Source organism: Gopherus flavomarginatus, chromosome 11 (genome assembly GCF_025201925.1).
Source record: "Gopherus flavomarginatus isolate rGopFla2 chromosome 11, rGopFla2.mat.asm, whole genome shotgun sequence".
Taxonomy (NCBI): Eukaryota; Metazoa; Chordata; order Testudines; family Testudinidae; genus Gopherus; species Gopherus flavomarginatus.
This window is the reverse complement of record NC_066627.1, coordinates 16,301,356-16,325,345: the sequence shown is the minus strand read 5'-3', so window position 1 is coordinate 16,325,345 and position 23,990 is coordinate 16,301,356. Positions and strand designations below refer to the sequence as shown.

Below are 23,990 nucleotides of genomic sequence, written 5' to 3'. Positions count from 1 at the left end.
GTCCTTCTCTGTGTTAGCAATACCTCCCAGCTTTGTGTCATCCGCAAACTTTATTAGCACATTCCTGCTTTTTGTGCCAAGGTCAGTAATAAAAAGGTTAAATAAGATTGGTCCCGAAACCGATCCTTGAGGAACTCCACTAGTAACCTCCTTCCAGCCTGACAGTTCACCTTTCAGTACAACCCGTTGGAGTCTCCCCTTTAACCAGTTCCTTATACACCTTTCAATTTTCATATTGATCTCCATCTTTTCCAATTTAACTAATAATTCCCCATGTGGAACCGTGTCAAATGCCTTAGTGAAATCGAGGTAAATTAGATCTACTGCGTTTCCTTTGTCTAAATAATCTGTTACCTTCTCAAAGAAGGAGATCAGGTTGGTTTGGCACGATCTACCTTTTGTAAAACCATGTTGTAATTTGTCCCAATTACCATTGACCTCAATGTCCTTAACTACTTTCTCCTTCAAAATTTTTTCCAAGACCTTACGTACTACAGATGTCAAACTAACAGGCCTATAGTTACTCGGATCACTTTTTTTCCCTTTCTTAAAGATAGAAACTATGTTAGCAATTCTCCAGTCGTACGGTACAACCCCTGAATGTACTGAGTCATTAAAATTCTTGCTAATGGGCTTGCAATTTCATGTGCCAGTTCCTTTAATATTCTTGGATGAAGATTATCTGGGCCCTCCGATTTTGTCCCATTAAGCTGTTCAAGTTTGGCTTCTACCTCAGATGTGGTAATATCCACCTCCATATCCTCATTCCCATTTGTCATCCTTCCATTATCCCTAAGCTCCTCATTAGCCTTCTTAAAGACTGAGGCTAAGTATTTGTTTAGATATTGAGCCATGCCTAGTTTATCCTTAACCTCCATTCCATCCTCAGTGTTTAGTGGTCCCACTTCTTCTTTCTTTGTTTTCTTCTTATTTATATGGCTATAGAACCTTTTAATATTGGTTTTAATTCCCTTTGCAAGGTCCAACTCTACATGGCTTTTGGCCTTTCTCGCTTTATCCCTACATGTTCTGACCTCACTAAGGTAGCTTTCCTTGCTAATCCCACCCTTCTTCCACTCCTTGTAGACTTTCTGCTTTTTCTTAATCACCTCTCTGAGATGCTTGCTCATCCAGCTTGGTCTACAACTCCTGCCTATGTTTTTTTTCCCCTTTCTTGGGATGCAGGCTTCTGATAGTTTCTGCAGCTTCGACTTAAAGTAATTCCAGGCCTTCTCCACGTTTAGATCCACAAGTTCTTCAGTCCAATCCACTTCCCTAACTAATTTCCTTAATTCTTTAAAGTTAGCCCTTTTGAAATAAAAAACCCTAGTCCCAGATCTATTTTTGTTTATCCTTCCATCTAGTTTGAACTGAATTAGCTCATGATCACTTGAACCAAGGTTGTCCCCTACAACCATTTCTTCTATGAGGTCCTCACTACTCACCAAAACCAAATCTAAAATGGCACCCCCTCTTGTTGGTTCTTCAACTACTTGGTGAAGAAATCCATCAGCTATCACATCCAGAAAAATCTGAGCCCTATTATTCTTATTAGCACTTGTCCTCCAGTCTGTATCTGGGAAGTTAAAGTCTCCCATGATCACACAATTCCCATTAGTGTTTACTTCATTAAAAACATTAAAGAGGTCTCTATCCATATCCAAATCAGATCCCGGCGGTCTCTAGGACACCCCAAGCACTATCTCAGGGGAGGCTCTAATAGCTTTCTTTCCCAGTGTGATTTTTGCCCAGACAGACTCTGTCTTATCCATTCCATCACTTCTTATTTCTTTACAGTTAACCTCATCATTGATATACAATGCTACTCCACCACCTTTGTCTTTATTTCTGTCTTTCCTAAACAGCACATAGCCTTCAATACCTGTACTCCGGCTATGACTACTATTCCACCATGTTTCCGTTATCCCTATAATATAGGGTTTCACTTCCTGCACCAGTAGCTCTAGTTCCTCCATTTTGTTACCTAGGCTCCTCGCATTAGTGTACAGATACCTTAATTTTTGCCGTTTGGCTTCACTGACATTCTTTACCCTGTTAGGCACAGACATTCTACCACCAGCATCACCTGTTAGACTGGTATCTACTGCCCACAATGCCCCACATTGACAGTTAAATCAGTGCAAGCGCTCCTGCTGAGGGTGTGCTCCTGGTGCAGACATGCACTGCTGACACAAGGAACATAGTGTGGACATGAAAAAGTGATTTAATTATTGTGGTGGCTGTATGTTGCTATGTCTACATTGCAGCCTATGATGGCAAAGCTTATGTCACTCGGGGTGTGAATATTCCACACACACCCCCGAGCAATGTAAGTTACACTGACATAAGTGCTTGTGTGCAAAGCACTATGTTGGTGGGAGAGCTTCTCCCACTGATGTCAGGGGAGATTTCTTCATTACAACACAGCAAGGGAAAGGCTGTTTGCAGCAGAGAATAAACTTAGGGTTACAAACTGGCCCAATATTCCACTGGGCAATTACCAATCTGTTTTGAGTAGACCCAGTCCCTGGGCTGCCGGTGTTTCCATGCCAGCTGGGTCTGGGTAGAGTCCAGTCACTGCTGCCAGCACTGGGGCTTCAAGACACTCTCCTGGGATCGATCATCTTCTCTTCCTGTGAATGTGGGACCACGCCCAGCTGCCCTAACCCCCAAAACCTGTACCTGAGGCCTCCCAAGCCCCAAAGTCACTTACATGTGCTTCCCCAGAGCTCCAGCTAGGCTGTGGGCTCTCTGGGCCTTGAGTTTGATGCCTTTGGGCATAGTATGGCTGGAAAGAAAGGAACACAGGGTTAGCAGAGGAATCTCTTAGCCACAGCAGCTTTACCATAAAGCACTTGAGAGTTCCAGAGCTTTGAAAAATAACCTGATTCTTCAGACGATGCCTTCCTTAGTCTGATCTCACTCTTTCTGTGAGTCTCAGGCTCAACAGCACTTCGGCCCAGGCAGAGTGTACCCTCATCTTGCCCTCTTTCTCTCACAAGCCTGCCTTAAATATGTCCATGGTCAGCCCCCATGCACACAGAAGAGCATTAATTAGCATCTCTGACCTCTATGCCATGTGCTCAGCCCCATCTTTTTGTCATGCCTACCTCACAAATCAGTGTCCACACAAGGTTGATGGCACCTGATTGCAGATTTGGTGGTTTCTCAGTGAGTGACCTTCATTGAAATTTCAAGCACTTTTCCTGGAAGCGCATGGCAGGGATGTCCAGAGAGCAGCTGGAAAGGAAATACAATCCAGTAATCTAACTACTATGAAGCTTTCCTTTACTGGACCAAATCTGTCCCCAGTATCACTCTTGGGAAGACAATCAGTTACCTTGGGGTGAATCTGGCCCTGCTTGTTCCAGAATGAATAATTAAATCTGTTTAGTTGTTTATGTGAGTGACCCACAGAAATCATAGAATCATAGAGATGTAGGACTCAAAGGGGCTTCAACAGGTCATCTTGTCCAGTATCCTGCACTCAAGGCAGGACTAAGTATTATCTAGACTATTCCTGACAGGTGTTTTTTTAACCTGTTCTTATAACTCTCCCCTCAATGACGGAGATTCCACAGCACTTTGTTTCACTGCTCAACCACCCTGACAGGAAGTTTCTCCTAATGTCCAACGTAAACCACCCTTGCTGCAATTTAAGCCCATTGCTTTGTGTTCTATCCTCAGAGGTTAAGGAGAACAATTTTTCACCTTCCTTCTTGTAATAACCTTTTATGTACTTGAAAACTGTTATCATGTCCCCTCTCAGTCTTCTTTTCTCCAGACTAAACAAAACCATTTTTTTTCAACCTTCCCTCATAGGTCATGTTTTCTAGACCTTTAACCATTTTTGTTGCTCTCCTGTGGACTTTTTCCAATTTCTCCACATCTTACGGCCTTAAGAGAATGTAGCAGCTGCACAATGGTACTCAGAAGTAAAGAACTGCGAAAGATCATTTTCAAAGTTTACCCTTAACTCTGCCCTCATGTTTGTTATCATGGGACAATTTGTGATGAAATGACCCCCTTCTGTTTCTCAAATATTGTAATGGAACTGTGTGAATAGAGAAATCTGTGGTAGATTCACCAAGTGCTAGAGTCATGAAATGATTTAGTCACTTAACTGTCACTTTATGCATCTAAAGCCCAGAGTTAGTCCTCACCGATATTCATAAACCCCCCGCTGAGCTGCTCCTGAATGCTGTAGGTGTCTAAGTTCAGTTGGCACCTACTTTTTTGAACAAAATGAAAATAGAGTTGATTTGTAGAGTATGTATGATTCATTTGATCTGGCCAGTTGGCTAATCCTGGTGAAAATCAAGTAGCAGGGCTGAGTGAATAGTTTGTATTAATTTGTTTATTCAGTAGATGTCACCTCTTTTCTGTATGTGAATTGTTCATGAACAAATACTGACCTTTTCAATTATGTTTGCCATTTCATGTTCCTCTCTGTTGGGTTAAATTGTACATTTAGAGACAGACTTTCAAAAAGGCTCTGAATCCAAAAATGAGGCCTTTTATTCAGAAGTGCTCAGATCCCATTTAAACATCAGAAATGGTGACCAAAACTTTCAAAAGTTCTCAGGCTGTTCTCAGATAGTGCTTCTCAGAACTAGTGACCAAACTTTCAGAAGTTCTCAGGGTTAGAAAATCAGTGCTGCAGCGGCAGAGATGCCAACTCGTGTAACTTTATCATGCTTCTTTTGGTTTTTGTTGTTTATGGTAAAGCTGCAGCTCCTAGAGTCATACAACCAGGGAGGTGGGAGACAATCTATTCTTCTCCCCTCTCTGTGTGATATAGAGAAGGATCTTGAACAGGGGTCTCCCCCTGTTACTCATAAGTATGGTAACTAGTCTTTGTTTTACAGGCGTAAATTAATGGGGAAATAGCTCCTCCATCTCATAAATGATTGGTACACACAAGAATTCTTTTACTCAAAAATCCTTGTTTTTATTGGGTTTAAAGCACACATTTAAAATAATAATAGTCTAGAGCACCCCTGATGTAGTTACACAAAGTCTGCAATGGTGTCAAGTGATCATGAGCAGGTTTTTGGTGGCCACCCTTCCTCCTAGATGCTGAGGAGTTGGATGTCAGTCTCCTAGTGCGTCAAAGTCACTCCGAACATCTCTAACTAATCTCTTTATAGGTTATTCAAAACAAAGCATAAAACTCCCAGTGACTCCTAGTTAACAATTTTCCTAGCTTCAATAAGTAACTTATAATTTTACTTATCAGCAATGCATCTCCCAGCAATAAACTGACTATGTGACGTTCTCGCTTCTAGTTAATGGTGGCTGAGTGCACAGAATGGTTGTGGTTATGTCAAGTCCAGTTGTCTCATAACACTGAGTAATGGGGTTGGCATCCACCTCTAATGAGCACCCCCTCTGGTTGGACATATCTGCAGTCTTTAAACCAGTCCCAGCCCTGCCATTGAGCTGTTTTCCTAGGACTTCCTCCCTGGAGGCAATGTTTTGCCATCTTAGTCTGTTTTGGCCCCAGTTTTCAGTTGGGCCTCCTGACAATTCAGTACCCTTCTGGGGGTTTACTGAGGTCCAGTTGTAGGCCCTTCCCCAGTGGCCTATGGGGAGGAGGAACGGGGACACGGACACCTGGGCCTGTCCAGTACTCTGAGATCCAGACTTCACCGCTGCCTTACCCTTAGCCCAGGGATCTTCTAAGCTCAGTCCCAGTAGCCAGCCAGGAGCTCTTCCTTGCTCCCTTGGTCCCTACTAGCACTGGGCCATCTGTTGGGCTGCAGTTCCCTCAGCCAGCCACACCATCCATGCTCCTCCAGCTGCAGTGAGGAACTGCAGTGTCTCTGACTTTAAATAAGGCCCTTCTTGTACCTGACTGGCTACTTCCCCTGCAGACACTCTAGCCTGTTTGGAGGGCCTGTCCACTGCTCCTTACCTGGGATGAGTTTGGCAGGGCCCTGAGGCCTCTGGGCCTAGTCCACCCCATCACACACTGTCACTCAGGTGCATGCCCTAACCACTTGGCTGCAAAATCACTTTTGCTTTTGGTCTGGCCCAATTCATATTTAATTATGTATAAACATTAGAACAGATTCAACAGGAAAGACTGAGAGACATCCACTTCAGAATATCAATTTTGTATCTTTGCTTTTCTCTTGGAAAATATTGATTTTTTTAAAATTCCCTTCTGGGATCTGAATTAAAACATTTCAGCTTTTTTTTAAATCAAATTGAAATGTTTTGGGTCAGGACAGTGCAACATTCCTCTGCATTTCCCTGAGAAGCTGTGGCACTTCATGGAAGTTGTAGTTTGGTTGCCTCTTTCCTCTATTTTCCCCTGAGGACAGGGCTTTCTGGCCAGGCTACATTTCCCATGATGCATTACAATCTCCCTCTTGCTGAGCTGACAAGATGCATGATGGGATACCCTGACCATAGTTCATCATTGTGTGAAAAGTTTCCATTTTGACTTTTTTCTTTAGCCAGTATGAAAAAAAAATGTCTCACAGGATGTAAATTGCACTTTTTAATCAATCCTAATCCACAGAAAGCATTTATATAACCCTCAAGCCTTCCACCCTTACGATAATTAGGGTAAGACACCACCCATCAACGTGAAGGACTCTCATAATGCCAAGTAGCACAACATGGAAAACATGGTCACCAGGGACATATCAGTCTGGGAGATGGACACCAGCCAGAATGGAATGGTGTAAGCACTGGTTACTCAGTGCGGTTCAAATACTGCATGAAACACCTTTGAAAGCAGTGCCCTCTGGAAAACAAAATAAATGATGATAAGAAACTTACTACTTGTGTCTGAGCCCTGTTATTATTGGCTGGGACTGTCAGAACCTAAGGGAGTAAGGCACCCTGCTTAGATTGGGTTTAGGCACCTTATGCATAGATTCCAAGGCCAGAAGGGAACATTTTGATTATCCAGTCTGATCTCCTGTGTAGCACAGGCCAGAGAACTGCCCCCAAAAGAATTTTTAGAGCAGATTTTTTAGGAAAAAAACACCATCCAATCTTGATTTCAAAATTGTCAGTGAAGGATAATCCACCATGATGCTTGGTAAGTAGTTCCAATGGTTATATATAGTCACTGTTAAAAATTTAACCCTATTTCCAGTTTGAATTTGTCTAGCTTCAACCTCCAGCCATTAGATTGTGTTAAAACTTTCTCTGCTAGATCTGCTCCACTGAGCTCCTTTGAATATCCCAGCCAAAAAAAATTTTTTTTAAATTACAGTAGCACAGGAAGGTCTTAACCAATAATAGAGTCTCATTGTGCTGGGTGCTATACCTACACATGATTAGAGACAGTCCCTGCCCCAAAGAAAAGGCATTTAGTCAAGCATGTGCCTGGCTTTGTTTTGCTTCCAGATGCTGTCTAATATGGATGTAGGGAGAACATGATAAGGAGTACTGTTAGGCAGAGAGGATGGTCCAGTGGTTAGGGTTTGTGCTTTGAAGCTGGGGACCATTGCGGCATTCCCTGATCCGTTATGGACTTCTTGCGCAACCAAGGGTAAGTAACATAGGGTGATATTGTTAGGAACCCAGTAGGATTTTCAAAATTATCTCAGTGCATAAAACTCAGTGCAAAAAACACCTACATGCTTTTGAAAAATCTCCTAGGCAAGTACTTACATTTAAAAATCTGGCTTTTGTTGACCAATTTTTAAAATATTTTCCCATGTGAGTTAGGCACCTAAATACCTTTATAAATCTTGCCCATAGTCTCTCTGTGCCTCTGTTTCCCGTCCATAAAATGGAAGGAGTAGTGGATCCCAACATTGCAGGGGTGTTGGAGGGATAAATACATTAAAAATGATGAGGAACTCAAATGTTGCTGTAATGGGGTCATAAGTACTTAGTGCAGATAGATAGTTGTGCATTGCAAACTCAGTTGACATACCTTAGGTACCATTTGTGGAAATGTACTATCCATCTCCCTTTGAAATTAGATATTTCACTGCAGTACTAATTTCGTTCTTCTTGTCCCATATAAAAATAACTTCATTTTTTTTCCTTCTCAGTAATTAATATTCCCATCTGCAGAATTGTCAAAAGAGACTTTCCCTTCTCCCAGAAGGGATAAATAATGAACCAGGAGAGATGATCACTTTTTAGTGCTGCTGGACTCAATGTGGAGTGCATCACACAGAGCAGGGCAGGTCAACCAGAGGACATGCAGATGACGTTACTTTCAGGAGCAAAGCACAAGAAGAGAGATGGACAATGGTGTATGGAGCCCAGAACCCAGCCTCTGAAATGCTGAGTGAAGCAGTCATGTCAGAGAGTCCAGCTGGTAACTGAACTGCCTTAGAGGTAAAGCAGCTCCTTTGCAACCTTATTGTCATGATCAGAATTGGAGACAGGGAAGACCTGCCTGGTCACCTGGACCATCATCTCTGCTCCAAGCAGGATTTTATCCCTCAGTGTGGGAACCTACTTCAAAGCAGTGTGGGAAAGTTTAGTGAGATAACATTGGTGAAGTGCTTTGGTAATGACAACTGTGGGATTTTTAAGGAGCAGTATATTAGTATTTGTTAAATATGACTTTACTGTATTTGTCATAGTTATCTCAAATGTATCTTTAAATTATTTCAGAGGTCAGGCTTCTGTCTCTTTCCTTGGGACATTGTCATGTAGGATAGCTCATTGTTAATAAATGCATCCTCTCCCATCTGAGTAGCTCCACATGCAAGTGTCTGTCTAGGATAGGATGTATCCTCCCTTTCTAACCTCAATACATTTAAGATAAATATCTATGAAACAGACTTTTTTTTGAACCCAGATATACCCTCTAACTCAGTTTTCTCCATCATTTTCTCCATATTAAATACCATTTGTCAACAGATGTCAGCTTCTCTGTCACACAGGGTGAACGTTTGATCAATAAAAATATTTTCTGCTTTGGCAGTTGAGATAATGTAGGCTTTCACACTTCATTCCTTTTTGAATATGTGGATCACTGGGATGATTCTGTGATTGACTGAGAGTAAACAATAATTTGCCAGAGGTAATTGTACTTGTTTGCTATGTCTTTCCCCTAAAATCCCAAATACTGCAACTGTCTGTCAATAATAAAGTAGAAAGGTGTTGACTAGACCAGAATAGAATCTCACTGTTCTGATCTGGTATGTCAGAAAGTGTGATAGAAAATATATGAATGAAGAGTCATCTATCAGCTTAACTACCTACATAGAAGCCAAACAATACCCTCTCTCTCTCTCTCTCCATATATCTATCAATCTAACTGTCTATCTATCTGTGGCACCAAGATATTGATTAGTGATTTTGCTGCCTCAAGTTTTATACTGAAAATATAAGGCACTCAAAATCACGATTCACTTTTCACTATGTATTTATAAAACCATCATCACAGTGGTGTTTCGGGATCTCATCCAATCTCTTATGGCATTTGTAAGGTTTTCAGAGATTGACATTCTATTTAACCTGATGACAAATAAAATAAAATAAAATAAAAAAAATCAACAAATTTTGATATATCTCCTCAGGCTGCATTCTCCATCCAGTTTTTATTTGAATCACTCTACAGGGAAGACATTTAAACATTATGTTAAATATATACTGAGATTTTTAAAAGAGCCCATTGGGGACAAGCACCCAAATCCAATTCAGTTTGGGTGCCTCCATCACTAAAGCCAGTTTGAAACCCGATATTGAATTAATTGCTCATAATCTGTGAAAGTGTGATGATATTTGCTTTAGCTGTCTCCCCAAATACACCAACGCTTGTTTGATTTTCCCTAGATAAGTGACATGGCAGGCACAAAATGGAGAAATCAAACGTCTGTCACAAAATTTATCCTTCTGGGATTTGGGGATCTCCCTGAGCTGCAAATTCTTCTCTTCCTGCTGTTTCTAGTGATCTACATTGTAACCGTGGCTGGAAACATCCTCATTGTTGTGCTAGTTGTGACTGATCAGCACCTTCACACCTCCATGTACTTCTTCCTGGGGAACTTGTCCTGCTTGGAGACGTGCTACACCTCCACCATCCTGCCCAAGATGCTGTCCAGTTTCCTGACTGGGGACAGAACCATTTCTGTCAGGGGCTGCATTGCTCAATTTTATTTCTTTTGTTCTTTGGCAGCTACAGAATGTTACCTCCTAGCAGCAATGTCTTATGATCGGTATTTAGCAATATGTAAACCCCTGTATTATGCACCTGTTATTAACAGTAGGTTTATCCTCCAGCTAGCAGCTGTGTCTTGGATACTGGGCTCACTGGCTTGTAGCACAGTAATATATTTGATGTCACAGCTAATTTTCTGTGGTCCCAATGAAATTGACCATTTCTTTTGTGATTTCACTCCAATCATAAAACTCTCCTGCAGCGAAAACCACCTCGTAGTACTCCTGGATTCCATCCTGGCCTGTGTATTTACTCTGCCACCATTTCTGCTGACTGTGATATCATATATTTTTATCATCGTCACCATCCTGAGAATCCCTTCAATCACCGGGAGGCAAAAGGCCTTTTCCACCTGTTCCTCTCACCTCATCATCGTTACTATTTTCTATTTAACCCTAATGATTGTTTATATGTTGCCAAAAACCAACCAGCTGAGGGCCTTTCACACAGCGCTCTCTATTGGCTACACTGTTGTGACCCCCCTGGCCAACCCCCTCATCTACAGCCTGAGGAACAAAGAGGTGAAGGAGGCACTGAGGAAAGCGGCCAGTAAATTGGTGTCTTTCACGTGCCATCATACAAATTGAGCTAATTTTGTTTCACTGGCAGTGAAATGGAGATAATTTGACCTGATTTACTGAGACAGAATCCAGGTAGCCTGGAGCTAACGGGCGAACAAGAGAAGTAAAATGAACACAATACAAATGTTCTGACTGTTTAAACTCTTACACAGGTTTAGGACTGATTCTTGTTACTGCTGTTGGGGACCTGTTTGCAGCTTGTGTATACGTCTCTTAACATCCCCCTCCCATGCACTTTTTCTTTTCTTTATTCTTCGTTCTCATCAGGCATTGCACAATTCCTTCTTCTCTTGCTCCTTTCTTTCTGCACCACCTTCCCCTGCTCTGTCAGCATCCCTCCATCCCATTCCCTTTCTTTCCGTTCCTCTCTTTTTTTCTCATCCAATTTCTTCCACCCTTAGGTTATTTTCCCTTTTACCTTCCGCCTTGTCTTTCTCCTGTCCTTAAACCAGTTTGTGATTAGTTGTAGAAATTCATCCTACATTGCTCACTCCACAAACAAGACTTCAAACAAACCCAGGCTGTTCCCTCCAGCCATGGTTGCCTTAGTAGCCAGACACTGGATGTTCTAAGGTATTTAGATGCCTAAGATGCAGACAGGAGCCAAGTGGGGTTTTCTAAAGAGGTTAAGTGCCCAACTCCTATTGACGTCCATATAACCTGCATAGGAACTTTACAAGTCCAGCTAGGGACCTAACTGCACCTTTAGCTGCCTAGACACCTTGAAAGTCTGGCCCTTAGAACCCTCTTCCACACAAGCAGGAGGTAGGTTACATTCCCTTCCAAGGGTAAGTAAATGTGACCTTGGCTTATTTATGAATGGAACCTTCCTCTGCTTTAAACTTGTGCAGCATGGGTGAGATATTTAAAAGTGCCCAAGGCTTGGTATGCACTTCAAAGTTAGGTTGACATAGGTACGCGGGCTGGGATGTGAAAAAAACATGCCCCTGACTGACAGGACCATGCTGACCTAACCCCCAGTGTAGATACAGCTTTGCCCACTGAAAAAATGCTTCCATCAACATAGCTGACTTTGTTTTGGGACATGGTGTTCCTACAGCAATGGAAAAACCCCTTCCATCGGTATAGGCTGCATCTACACTATGCCATTATGTCATTTTAGCTATGCCAAAAAAGCTATGCTGGCATAATCTCTGTAGTGTAGACACAGCCTATGTGACTTTCAGTGGGAATTCTGCTTCCAGGATGTTCAGATTGTCCTAAATGTCTTCCAATGGAACTATTCACTGTGTGTTTAGGTTTCTTCTTTTTCTTTTCTTTTGTTCATTTGTTTATATTTTTTTTGTGCCCCTCAGCATGGTGTATGAGCTTGTCATGAAAAGAAGCAAGCAACAGTTCATTCAAATTTGTGCCTTAGAGATTAAAAAAATGTGAACTGCATAAATTACCTCCAAGATAGCAAGTCCTCCTTTGTCACTATCTATTTCATCATTGAAAAAAGATAAAGGAGAGATATTATGTTTCATGGGCTTCAAATTAAGTTTCAGTGTTTAATTTGCATTTTAATGGTTGCTTGCCTGCATTGCTGAGACATCCTGTATTTTTCTCTGAACTATCTGCTGTGCATTTTCTCCAGGTTCACATGTATTATGAAAATTATTCATAGAATGATTGCAAATGCCTTTTGCCTTCAGAAAAAATAAATTGAAGCAATATTATATTTTTATTGGTGAAAATGATGGTAATGATATGCCTGCAACTGTGTCCAATTCACTAACAACATGTGAGTTCAAAGAGTTAGGAACAGTTTAAAAATACAATTAGAATTAAATGAAATATAGGGAAATACTTGATGCTTTGGGAAGGCAGCTAACACAGGGGAAGATAAGAGCTAGGTAGTAGTAGTAGTAGTATATGTATAATAGCATTAGTCAGGATAAGAGACAATGGCATTGGAAGTGGTGACTACACAGTATAATGGGCACTGGGGGACAGCAGAGGGTGATGGATGGGGGAGGGTTGGCTATACTGTATAATGGGCAGTAGATGTTGGAAGAGGTTCATTTATGAATTTCCAGTTGTGCCCACTATATGGCTGCAAGAGATAACAACAGAAGAGAAAGCTGCAGATGTTTTCCAAAAAAACAGTAGACAGCAGCATATACTGACCTGATTGGGTCTCAGCTGATTCTGTCTTAGGCTCTGTTGTCCCTTTAACTCCTGCACCCAGCTTTGCTAATAGCTACTATTCCTTATTTTTCGACCTTGCCTCCACCTCGAACCTCATGCATGTTGCCCCAGTGAACATGCCAGAAATGTGGAGCTGGAAGGGCCCTTGAGAAGTTATCAAGTTCATCCCTGCATGGATGCAGGACCAAGTAACGCTAGACCAGGTGATTGTTCAACTTGGTCTTAATAACCTCCTCTGATGGGTATTCCATAACCTTCCTTGGAACCCGTTCCAGAATTTAGCTACCCTGAGAGTTAGAAAGTTTTCCCTAATATCTAACCTAAATCTTCCTTCAGATTAAGCCCATTGCTTCTTGTTCTACCTTCAGTGGGCATGGAGAACAATGGACCCCATTTCTCTTTATAACAGCCCTCAACATATTTGAAGACTGTGATCACTTCCCCCTTTAGCCTTCTTCTCTCAAAACTACATATGCCCTTTTTAAAAAACCTTTACTCAGAGGTCTGATTTGCTAACCTTTTATCATTTTTGTTGCTCTCCTCTGGACTCTCTCTAGTGTGTCTGCATCCTTCCTGTGCCCAGAGTTGGACATAGTATTCCAAGTGAGGCCTCACCAGTGACACGCAGAGTGGGAAAATTTCTCCTGTGTCTTACATACAACATTCCTGTCAATATCCCCCAGAATGCCATTAACCTTTTTCACAACTGCATCACATTCTTGACTCATATGCAATGTTGTAATAAGAACATAAGAATAGGCACACTGGGTTAGACCAATAGTCCATTGAGCCCAAAATCCTGTCTTCCAACAGTGGCCAGTGCCAGGTGCTTCAAAGGGAATGAACAAAATAGGTGATCATCAAGTGATCCATCCCCTGAGGCCCATTCCCAGATTCTGGCAAACAGAGGCTAGAGACACTCATAGTTTTGCATTCTTGCCCATCCTGGCTAATAGCCATTGATGGACTTATCCTCCATGAACTTTTGTTCTTTTTTGAATCCTGTTGCAGTCTCTCTTCCCCACCTTGTTCCTTTCCTCCCTATGACTGGAGGGGTGATAAAAGGCCACTTTACCAACACAGGAACAAATGTGGATAAATTGGCTGTGAATAAATTTAGTACTTGCATTGTCTACATAGGTTGAGGTGAGAATCTATCCCACTGATCACATAGAACCCGTTGATGTGCATTAACAGTTCATTGTTATGCTTTCATAGAATGTCAGGGTTGGAAGGGACCTCAGTAGGTCATCTAATCCAACGCCCTGCTCAAAGCAGGACTAAGCCCCAGACAGATTTTTGCACCAGATCTCTAAATGGCCCCCTCAAGGATTGAATTCACAACCCTGGGTTTAGCAGGCTAATGCTCAAACCACTAAGCTATCCCTGGCACCACACCAAAGTGAGTTAATGAACAGTTAGTGCATGTCAGGTGGACTTGCTGTGAACTGATTGTCCATGTAGACAGGCCCTCAGAAGAAGGTGTCTAACCATCAGAGGAGGGAGTTTCTGGAACAGCCTTCCAACAGGAGTGACAGGGTAAACAACTTAACTCATTTTGACATGGAGCTTGACAAATTTATGAATGGGATTATGGGACAGGGTTGCCACTGCTAGCAGGAGAATGGACTTGATCACTCCGGAGATCCGTTCGAGTCCTATGAGTGACAAGTTGTCACCCTTGTGGTGGAGCAGGCTTCCTGCCCTGGAGACAGTATGCTCAGAGAGGAGGCATGCTCCCCCAGAGTCCTGGCTAGCTTCGTACAGAGCAGTTCCAAAGCATTGCCCCAGTGACTCTGTGACAAAGACAAATCATGATGTCACTTCCCACCTTATATAGTCTTTCCATATGGCAGGAACACTTTGTTCCAAGCTGAGTTTCCAGCCCAATTTGTGGAAAAATACAGATACCAAAATAGAGTGCAGTATCATGTGGTCTGGTCACATGCCCTTGCATGCCTTGCTGAGTCATAGCAGCCATTACTTACAGACTGGCTGAAATGTTTACAGGCAGGCTAATCTCTTCCACTGTCTGTGCTGATTAGCCATCAGCACTGTCTAGCTTCTGCATTGTTGTACCTGAAAGGCTATTTGTGGGTGCTACTCAGAGTAAGCATATTTGAAATACAGCTACATAGTCAATATTCATAACTCCAGATACAAAAATGATACATGCATACAAATAGAATAATTATATTCAGCAAATCATAACTTTTCTGTAGACACCTCACAAAGCATCTTGTGCAAGATGCATCATCATTATGTCATAATCATATCATAATCACACCACTATGATGAATATGGGCTGCAGTGTCACACTATGTTCCTAAGTCAGTGGCGAAGCTCCTGTTCCCTTCAATGGGGCCAGGATTTCATCAGATGATGAGAATAAGATATCGATCAGTCACCTGTGGGAAAGGCAGTTTGGCTGATCAGACGGGCATATGTAAGGAGCATAAGGGTGTGCGAAATTGACCAATCTAGCTGCATGTCTAGACTGGGAATATTGGTTTGTCATTTGATAGCACAGTGTTTAAATGTGGAGGTTAACACCACCTTTTAACATATTTGCTGGTAGTTAACCCTAGGGCATTGTTTCCCAAACTTGGGATGCTGCTTGTTCAGGGAAAGCCCCTGACGGGCCAGGCCGGTTTGTTTCCCTGCTGCATCTGCAGGTTCAGCCGATCTCAGCTCCCACTGGTCATTTCCCAGCATATTTCCCCTCCTAATAACTAGATTAAACCAGTTCTAATTTTTTGTTCTTCTTTCACTCCCATTTATTCATTTCCTTTAGCCCCAGTTTAAGGAAATTCATGCAAATGTGAAATAAAATTACTTAACACATAGGGCTGTCTTTTCCTGGAGTTTCTGCCTATAAATTTCACTTTGTGCTACTAAAAACACGTTTGAAAAAAAAAGACAATACTTGCAGTGGACCTCAGTGGTGTTCAGACAGTGACAGAGAAGTTGTGGGGAATGACTAGAAAAGTTTATTCCACCAAGCAGTATTCAAATAGAATCAGACTAGAAAAGAGATTCAAGTCTATTCCAGTTCAATCTGTAACCATAACTATAAGATGAAATATTAGCGTTTTACCCTAAGAGGTCCCTGTTTGTGATCCAACCTCACTAGCTTCAAGATGGAGAACACAGATATAGCCCCTTCCACTTTTTCCAATAAGTTTGGGAAAGCAATAGGCCAAAAGGGACAATTACAAGTAGGATTTACATATTGTGATAAAGTTCCTCCTCTACCTTGGTGGGTCCTGCACTTATTGGCGGATTTTGCTCGCCTCAGAGATTCAAAGTTTGGCCTCTTTCATGGCTCAAATCTGCCAGCATGAAGAAAAAAGAGTAAGAACAATCCCCACAGTTTCTGCTGATCCACCATGTGGGTCAGGGAACAGCCGAGGCATCTTCCCCTCTGATGGAACCTCCTGTGTTGGATCAGGAGTTGGGAGGTTTGGGGGGGAACCCGCGCCCGCCCTCTACCCCGGGTTCCAGCCCAGGGCCTTGTGGACTGCAGCTGTCTAGAATGCCTTCTGGAACTGCTGTGCAACAGCTACAATTCTCTGGGCTACTTCCTCATGGACTCCTCCCAACACCTTCTTGTCCTCAGCACAGGACCTTCCTCCTGATGTCTGTTAGCGCTTGTACTCCTCAGTCCTCCAGCGCATGTCCTCTCACTCCCAGCTCCTTACACACACCTCACTAACTAGAGTGAGAGCCTTTTTAAACCAGGTGTCCTGATTAGCCTTAATTAATTCTAGTAACGTCCCAATTGACTACAGGTTTCCTAATTAGCCTGCCTGCCTTAATTAGTTCTAGAAAGTTCCTGAGTGTTCAATAGTCCCTGTTATCTAACTCAGGGAAAAAAAGACCTGCTTAACCTGGAACTAATGTATCTACCTTTGACCACTGTCTTTTAGCCATCTGACCTGACCCTGTCACAGTTTATAACAGCTGTGATTTCATGCCCTGTCCAAGATCACAGCCTTATGGTGCTTGCCAGGGCTTGAACACACACTATGAGATGATCCTGACTCAGTGGTCTTACATTTTAAACAGACAAAGGTAAAAAAAGGCGGGGAGAGAAACCAAGACACAGAGAAGTGAGGTAATTTTTCCCAGACTTCACAGGGATACCTGCAGAGTGAGGACACTAATCCACATTTCCAATGTCTGATCCACCACACTCTGCTGCCTCTTGCTGGAAAGGAAAGAGAACAGAGCAGTGATACTGTGTAAATGCTGTTGCATGGCTGAATGGGGTCACAGATGAGAACTTTGCATGTACACTATACTGGATGGTTGATATGCAATGAGAAAGGAGCAGCTACTTTGCATAATGGGGACAAGATGTCAGCAGAACCTCTGGGGTTGCAAAAGGACAGCCATACTATATAAATGCTTCTAGGTGGCTGCAGAAAAGAAGGGATAAGAAAGGAGCAGCTACAGGGCTAGATTCTAAGTTCTAGTAAGTTGATACAGCTCTGTTAATTTCAGTGGGGCTGCACCAATTTCCCACAGCTGTGGATCTGGGCCATTGACTCCAGTGGAGCTATGGCTGATTCCCAGCAGCTGGGGTCTGTCCCACTGATCCAATGAAGCTACATTTTTTTACACCAGAGGACAACGTGATCCACTGAGTCCAATGGAGCTGCATCAATTAAAATCAGATGACAATCCGGTCCATTATCTTTAATGGAGCAAACTTATTTTACACTACTGGAAAATGTAGCTCATAATGTTTTAATGGGGAACAAAAGAGAAGGTTGATAAATAGGCTGTTGTACTTCAAAGTGACCACCCGGAGGAAACATACAGTATTGGCAATTAGATGTCAGCAGATAATACCTAATATGAAACAGAAACAGATTTATTCTGTGAGGCGACCACTAGATGGCAGTAAGTGTCAAGGATGAGTAATGGGCAGCTAGTCTGTGAAATAAAGGACGTCTATCCATAAAGGGCTGGGAGTTATAATGAACCATCATCTCATAGAAAGATAAACTAGACTTCATCGTGATGTGAATCATTCCCCCTCCCCAGAGACTCATTAGGCTGTTTCACCAAATGCAATTACATTTGGGAAAAACAACTTAAGTCACACCAGGTATTGCTAAGAGTAAAGCTTTGGAGACACAAAATTGTCCATAGTGGTAATGGGTTGAGTTAAAAGTTTCGGGATTTGATTGTACTTATCAAACTCTTTGAATTGGACAGGAAATAACAATATCCCACAAGGTTTTGCAATAAGAAGTGAATAGACTTATTCTTCGCCAAGAACACCAGTATAATTCAGATCGGTGTGGGACAGGTTCCTCAGAGAACTTACTGATGGGCATGCTTACTTCTGGGAACCAGACATGGACAATACATTGTGAAGAATAAACACTATGGTTACAGAGACTATGCCAGAACTTTTACATTAATTGATGTGTTTACACACACCCATGTGCATGTGTGTCCATTTACACAAACCACTGTCCTGCTCTGCCTAGTTTCAGATGTTCTGAAGTTTGCTCTTTCTTACACATTGCAGAACAGATTTTATTGAGCCCAAGTGATGGACTCAATAGTTTTGGTATCTGGCAACCAGGAAAGTTGGGATTCCCAACAGAAGTGAAGGGAACTAAGAACCTAAATCACAGTTGGATATAGGTGCCTAAGTCCCTTAGGCTCCTTGAAAATCTCAACCAGATTTCATATTTGGTCAAGGATTAGTTCCAATATAAGAGGCTACGCAGTGCAATGATATTTCAGATTGAGAAGAGTGGTTCAGTTCCAACACGTCTCCACACATGCTTTACTCTCCCTACAACCTTGCATATTTTTGGTCATGCACAATGCTTTTTCTGAGTATCCTGTTTTTCTGGAAGTGTCTCTGTGCAGATAAAGCTAGTCAGGAGGAGATGTTATTATGTGTGTGGAGGAAAGACTGAGAGGGAAATTGAAGATCTTAGAAACGTCTAAGGAACCAGCATTTAATGTCCACGTTTCATTTTGCAACCATGCCAAGAGACTTCCAACACAGCTGGACAATAAATGCCCATAAATAAAAGTCCCCTTTCAAAACTTCCTTCCTCTAACTTCACAGGATTTTTTTCAGGCTCAGTATTGTGAAATCCTGAGTGCTGCTGGGGAAGAAGAAAGGCACAGTCAAATAGATCATTAATAAGTGCAGTTAAGATTGTAGGTGATCTTCATAAGTCTGTTGAGATCTAGGCTAGGTTATTCAAAGTAGCCTAAAGAAATTAGCCACTGATCTGCCAATAGAAGTTGGGTACCAATCTTCCATAGACCATTCTGAAAATGACAGCCTAAATCATACCTAAATTCTGCAGCACGACTTTCCTGAAGGCCCCCTTCACCTCTTTGTTCCTCATACTGTAGATGATGGGGTTGAACATCTGAGTGATGACCGTATACATGAGAGACAGAACTTTATGTAACACTGGGGACCACTCTGCCAATGGCATCACATACATGATAATGATGGTCCCATAATACAGACTCACCACCAGCAGGTGAGAGGCACAGGTGGAAAAGGCCTTTTGCCTCCCTGTAGAGGAGGTGATTTGCAGGATGGCCAAGAGGATGAGAATGTAAGACACAACGATGAAGAGGAAAGGGGCCAGGGATACCAGAGAGCAGGAGACCAAAACAATCATTTCTACGAGGAGGCTTTTTGTGCAGGACAATTTGAGCAGCTCCTCCATGTCACAGAAGAAATTATTAATTTCATTGGGGCCACAGAAGCTTAGCTGTCGCACCATACCTACTACTAATGAATTAGCTGAGAAACCAGTTACCCAGGAGGCAGATACCAGCTGAAGGCAGACCCTGAGGTTCTTTATAACATTATAGTTGAGTGGGTTGCATATGGCTAAGTAACGGTCATAAGCCATGACTGCAAGGAGGAAGCATTCTATGCAAGCTAAAGCACCGAAGAAAAATAATTGTTTGATACAGTCGCTGAAGGAGATTGTTCTGTCCTTTGCCAGGAACCCAGCCAGCAATCTGGGGGCAGTGACTGAGGTGTAGCAAGTCTCCAGGAAGGACAAGTTCCCCAGGAAGAAGTACATCGGGGTGTGAAGCTGCTGATCAGCCACAACTAGAGCAACAATGAGAAGGTTCCCAGTTAGGGTCACAATTTAGATCACTAGAAACACCACAAAAAGCAGAATCTGAACTTCTTTTGGGTTCCCGAATCCCAGGAGCACGAACTTGATAATGGATGTTTGATTTGTCCATGGCATGTGTGCCACGTGTTCTCTGGAAAGGAAGCAAGAAAAGAAGATTAACCAAATCAGGAAGATCTCCTTTCCCCAAATCTGCAACTCTTTCCTTGTTATTCCATCCCCTTTCGCAGTCTCTGCTTAGGGTCAAATTGTCAAAAGCGTTTCAAGGTCTAAAGATTCAATTATTCTTCTAGAAGGATTTTACAAAAGAAACCCACAAACAAAAACACATTGATTTTTAAAGCATGTTGAGTGGCTAGATGCTTTTGAAAGTCTCATTTGACACCTAAAATACCTTTAAAAATCTGACCCAGAACCTGTTTATGTCCATTAGTAAATACAACTAGGGATCTATCTGTATCTTTAGGCACCTAAATACCTTTGAAAACCTGACCCTTAGTAAATAATGTTTTTTCACCTAACCTGAGGTAATATGGCAGCTTTTACAACAGCTACAAATACATCCATTGAAATGACCCCAGAATGTCACAGACGGGTACTTTTTGGTTAATTCTGTAGAGGGAAAAAAGACAATGGACACACATGTCCGCATTCCCCAAGTAATCTACCTATAACTTCAGCAACATGCAATAGTACATATGGGTAAGATTCTCAAGATTCTCGTTCCACACACCTTTAAAGCCCCCTGCCTTTGCATGGCTGTATTGGCATAACTGGGCCTTAGGAGAACTGGTGCAAAATATTCTTTCCATGGAAATTTGTAAGTTTTCATAAAAACACTTGAAAAGAGAGATTTTGGCCACAAGTGAGGGTTGCAGTGCCTTATAGAATATGCAGTTTGTTCTTAATGTCCCCATTCCTGTCTCCCATGATTTTCCAAAGATAATAGCTAGAGGCTCAGATACCTCCTCTATTAACTCCTTGAGTATTCTAGGATGCATTTCATCAAACCCTGGGGAATTGCAGGCATCTAACTTTTCTAAGTGATTTTTAACTTGTTCTTTATTTTATCTTCTAAACCTACCCCCTTCCCATTAGCATTCACTGTGTTAGGCATTCCTTCAGACTTCTCGGTGAAGACTGAAACAAAGAAGTCATTAAGCATCTCTGCCATTTCGAAGTTTCCTGTTACTGTTTCTCCCTCCTCACTGAGTAGTGGGCCTACCCTGTCCTTGGTCTTCCTCTTGCTTCTAATGTATTGATCGTTTTTTCGTTTCAATATAGTTTAGTTGTATTACTCAAAATGTTGCTTAAGGGACCTGTACTATATACATTTTCCATAACTGACCTAGAGACTCGTACCTGAAAACTAAGTTGGGTTTCATTGCATCCTTATTTTTAACTACCTAATATTAATTGGGAACATTTCAACATAAGGGCTATAACAGAACAACCTATCAAGGAATGTAGTGGATACTTCATCACTTGGAGTCTTTAAATCAAGATTGACTGTTTATTTCTAAAAGATAAGTACTAGTTCACCCATAAGGTATGGGCCTGATGCAGGAATTATTGGGTAGAACCCTCTGGACTGTATAATGCAGCAGTTTAGACTAAATGATCATAATGGTTGCTTCTAGATTAAAATCTACGATTATGTGACTTAATACATCTCTTGTATCCCTAACATCAATTATCCTATGATAGTTCCCTGAAAGTCAGTGTGATCCAGGAGGACTGATCACTGCTCTGAAATTCTGGCAGGCAGGGATCTATTCCTGGCCTTGATGTCACTGACCAGTTTCATGGTCTTGAGGATGTCACTGCCCATGCTATGCCTCAATTTCCCCAATTGTACAATGGAAGATCTTATTTTGTAACTTAGCAGGGAAGGCAGAGACTTTGAAAGGCACAAAAAAGGATATAGAATAAGTGCCTAATCCTGTTTTGTGCCTCTGAAACTCTTCCCCAAAGAGTTCTGTAGAAAGCTAAGTGTTATTTGCACACAGGAAAACCAATATTGCATGTAAGGATACTACCTATAACTAGCAACATTTGTCCACTCCTTATTGCGGTTAAGAGCTTAGATGCATCTTTGACATCTCTTGGTGTGGATGAGAGGCCTTGAGAGCCCTTATCTCTCAGAGGTGGAAACTCACAATTCTCTCACTCTTTTGATCCAGTCCCAGAGCCTTGCAGCACCTGTTTACCAGCTGTGAGTGCTTAGCAGGCCTGACTAGGCTACTCTGCCCTTGCAAGATTTCCCCACAGGGAGCTAGGACCAGTGAACACAGTGACCCAAACCAGGCTTTGGGACACCGAGCATCGCTTAATCTGAACAGCAGGCATCAAAGCATAACAAGACACAGGGGGGTTGTTTATAAAACAAAGCGTAGGTAGGCTTAGCTCATCCAGACTGCTGGTTCTAGGGGGAACAGTCTGGACCCCTGCAGCCTCTTTATCCCTCGTCTCCTAAGCTACAGCAGCTCAGATTTTCTACTACTCCCAAAGCCCCTTATTTCACTTTCCCACATTAGCCCCTCTGTCTGTGGTTACCAACCCCAGTTCCGAACCCAGTGTGGTAGAGGTAACACTTCAAGGTCACCTGCACTAATACTGTCCTTAAAGTACCAGAGAACAGGGAGATACCAGGTGTTGCTTCCCAGCCTATGTGGTTTCTGGTCCTATTGGAATTAATCTCCTGGCAGCCATCTAGCAAGTCACACAATAACAGTGAAACACATTGAACATATAATAGTCATAAGACAGCACCAGCAACTCACGTGTGCCTGACACTCCTGTCCAGACACTCCTTTGAATGTTGAGAAGCTGGGACGTGGCTGTCGCCTTGCAAAACCCTTAAAAAAGATATTGCTACCTAGTTATGTGCCTTTTGCCTATTCATTAATGATTACATCATTGCAATGGTTTTCTTCCTGACCCTTTTGTGGATTGCTTTGTCCCTCACTGAAAAGACATAACAACTCCCTCAGCTACCATTTTGACATGTGTGTTGCATAAACAAAATTAACAAGTTTCTCAAGAGAGTTAAAAGTTTGGTAAAGATTTAATGACAAAGAAAGCTCTGGAGGAAAGTTCCAATACATTGGAGGTCCTCATTCCTCTCTGACTCAGGTCACCTTATGGGAAATTGTGCTTCTTTAGGAAAGTTATCGCTTTGCTTCCACCCAGGGATCTTTGACCTTCTTGTCTCTCAGGCTACATGTAGATGAAGGGGGTTTAACGTGAGAGATATTGCTGTGTGGAGCAGGAAGAAGACCTTGTTTAAATCTGGTGACTGGGTTCCTACAGCGGTCCCAGAGACAATAATGATGGACCTAGAGGAAATACAAACAACCTGAAGATGTGAGAAGCAGGTGGAGAAGGCTTTTCTCTTCCCTGAGTTGGAAGGGATCCTTGGATGGTGGTCAAGATGACCTGACAGTAGGAGGCCAGGGTGAGTAGAAATGGGACCACAACCACAAAGGTAGACATTATGAAAGTCAGAAATTCAACCAGGTGGGCGTTAGCACAGGTGAGTTTTAACAAAGGTATAAAATCACAGAAGAAATGGCCAACCTCCTTGGTACAGTTGAAGGTCAAAACCATCATGACTACTGGAACCAATCATCCAAGAGCAGATGGCTAGCTGAAGGTCAATCACTGGGCCAGAGTGACAAGAGTGAGAATGACTCTGGCCCCCAGTAGCTAGGGGAACTCCTTGGGGAGGCAGTGGACCCCAGTTCCTGCTGCAATGATTCTTTTATTTCAGTATTTATAGAAAAATCTGCAGAATGTTTCTGGAAATCAACTAGAGCAGACCAAAGCTTGTTAAGATTGTAGATATAGACTTTGCAGATGCTTTTGACTCTGCATCAGTCAGTGCTGTGGATACTGCAACACCAGAACCTCCTGAGGGTTCAACCCTGTTCTGATAGCCTCTGTTTCTGAAGCTGGCAGGAG

General features: G+C 42.3%; 1 protein-coding gene and 1 pseudogene across 1 annotated transcript; one reads left to right on the top strand and one right to left on the bottom strand.

Moving 5' to 3' along the window:
- The first annotated feature begins 9,774 nt into the window (after positions 1–9,774).
- Positions 9,775–10,737, top strand: LOC127030889 (olfactory receptor 6B1-like). The gene has a single exon (XM_050917590.1). The coding sequence runs from the start codon at positions 9,775–9,777 to the stop codon at positions 10,735–10,737; it is 963 nt and encodes a 320-aa protein (XP_050773547.1).
- Positions 10,738–19,205: 8,468 nt separating this feature from the next.
- LOC127031340 (olfactory receptor 10A7-like) lies at positions 19,206–20,147 on the bottom strand (annotated as a pseudogene).
- Positions 20,148–23,990: the final 3,843 nt, after the last annotated feature.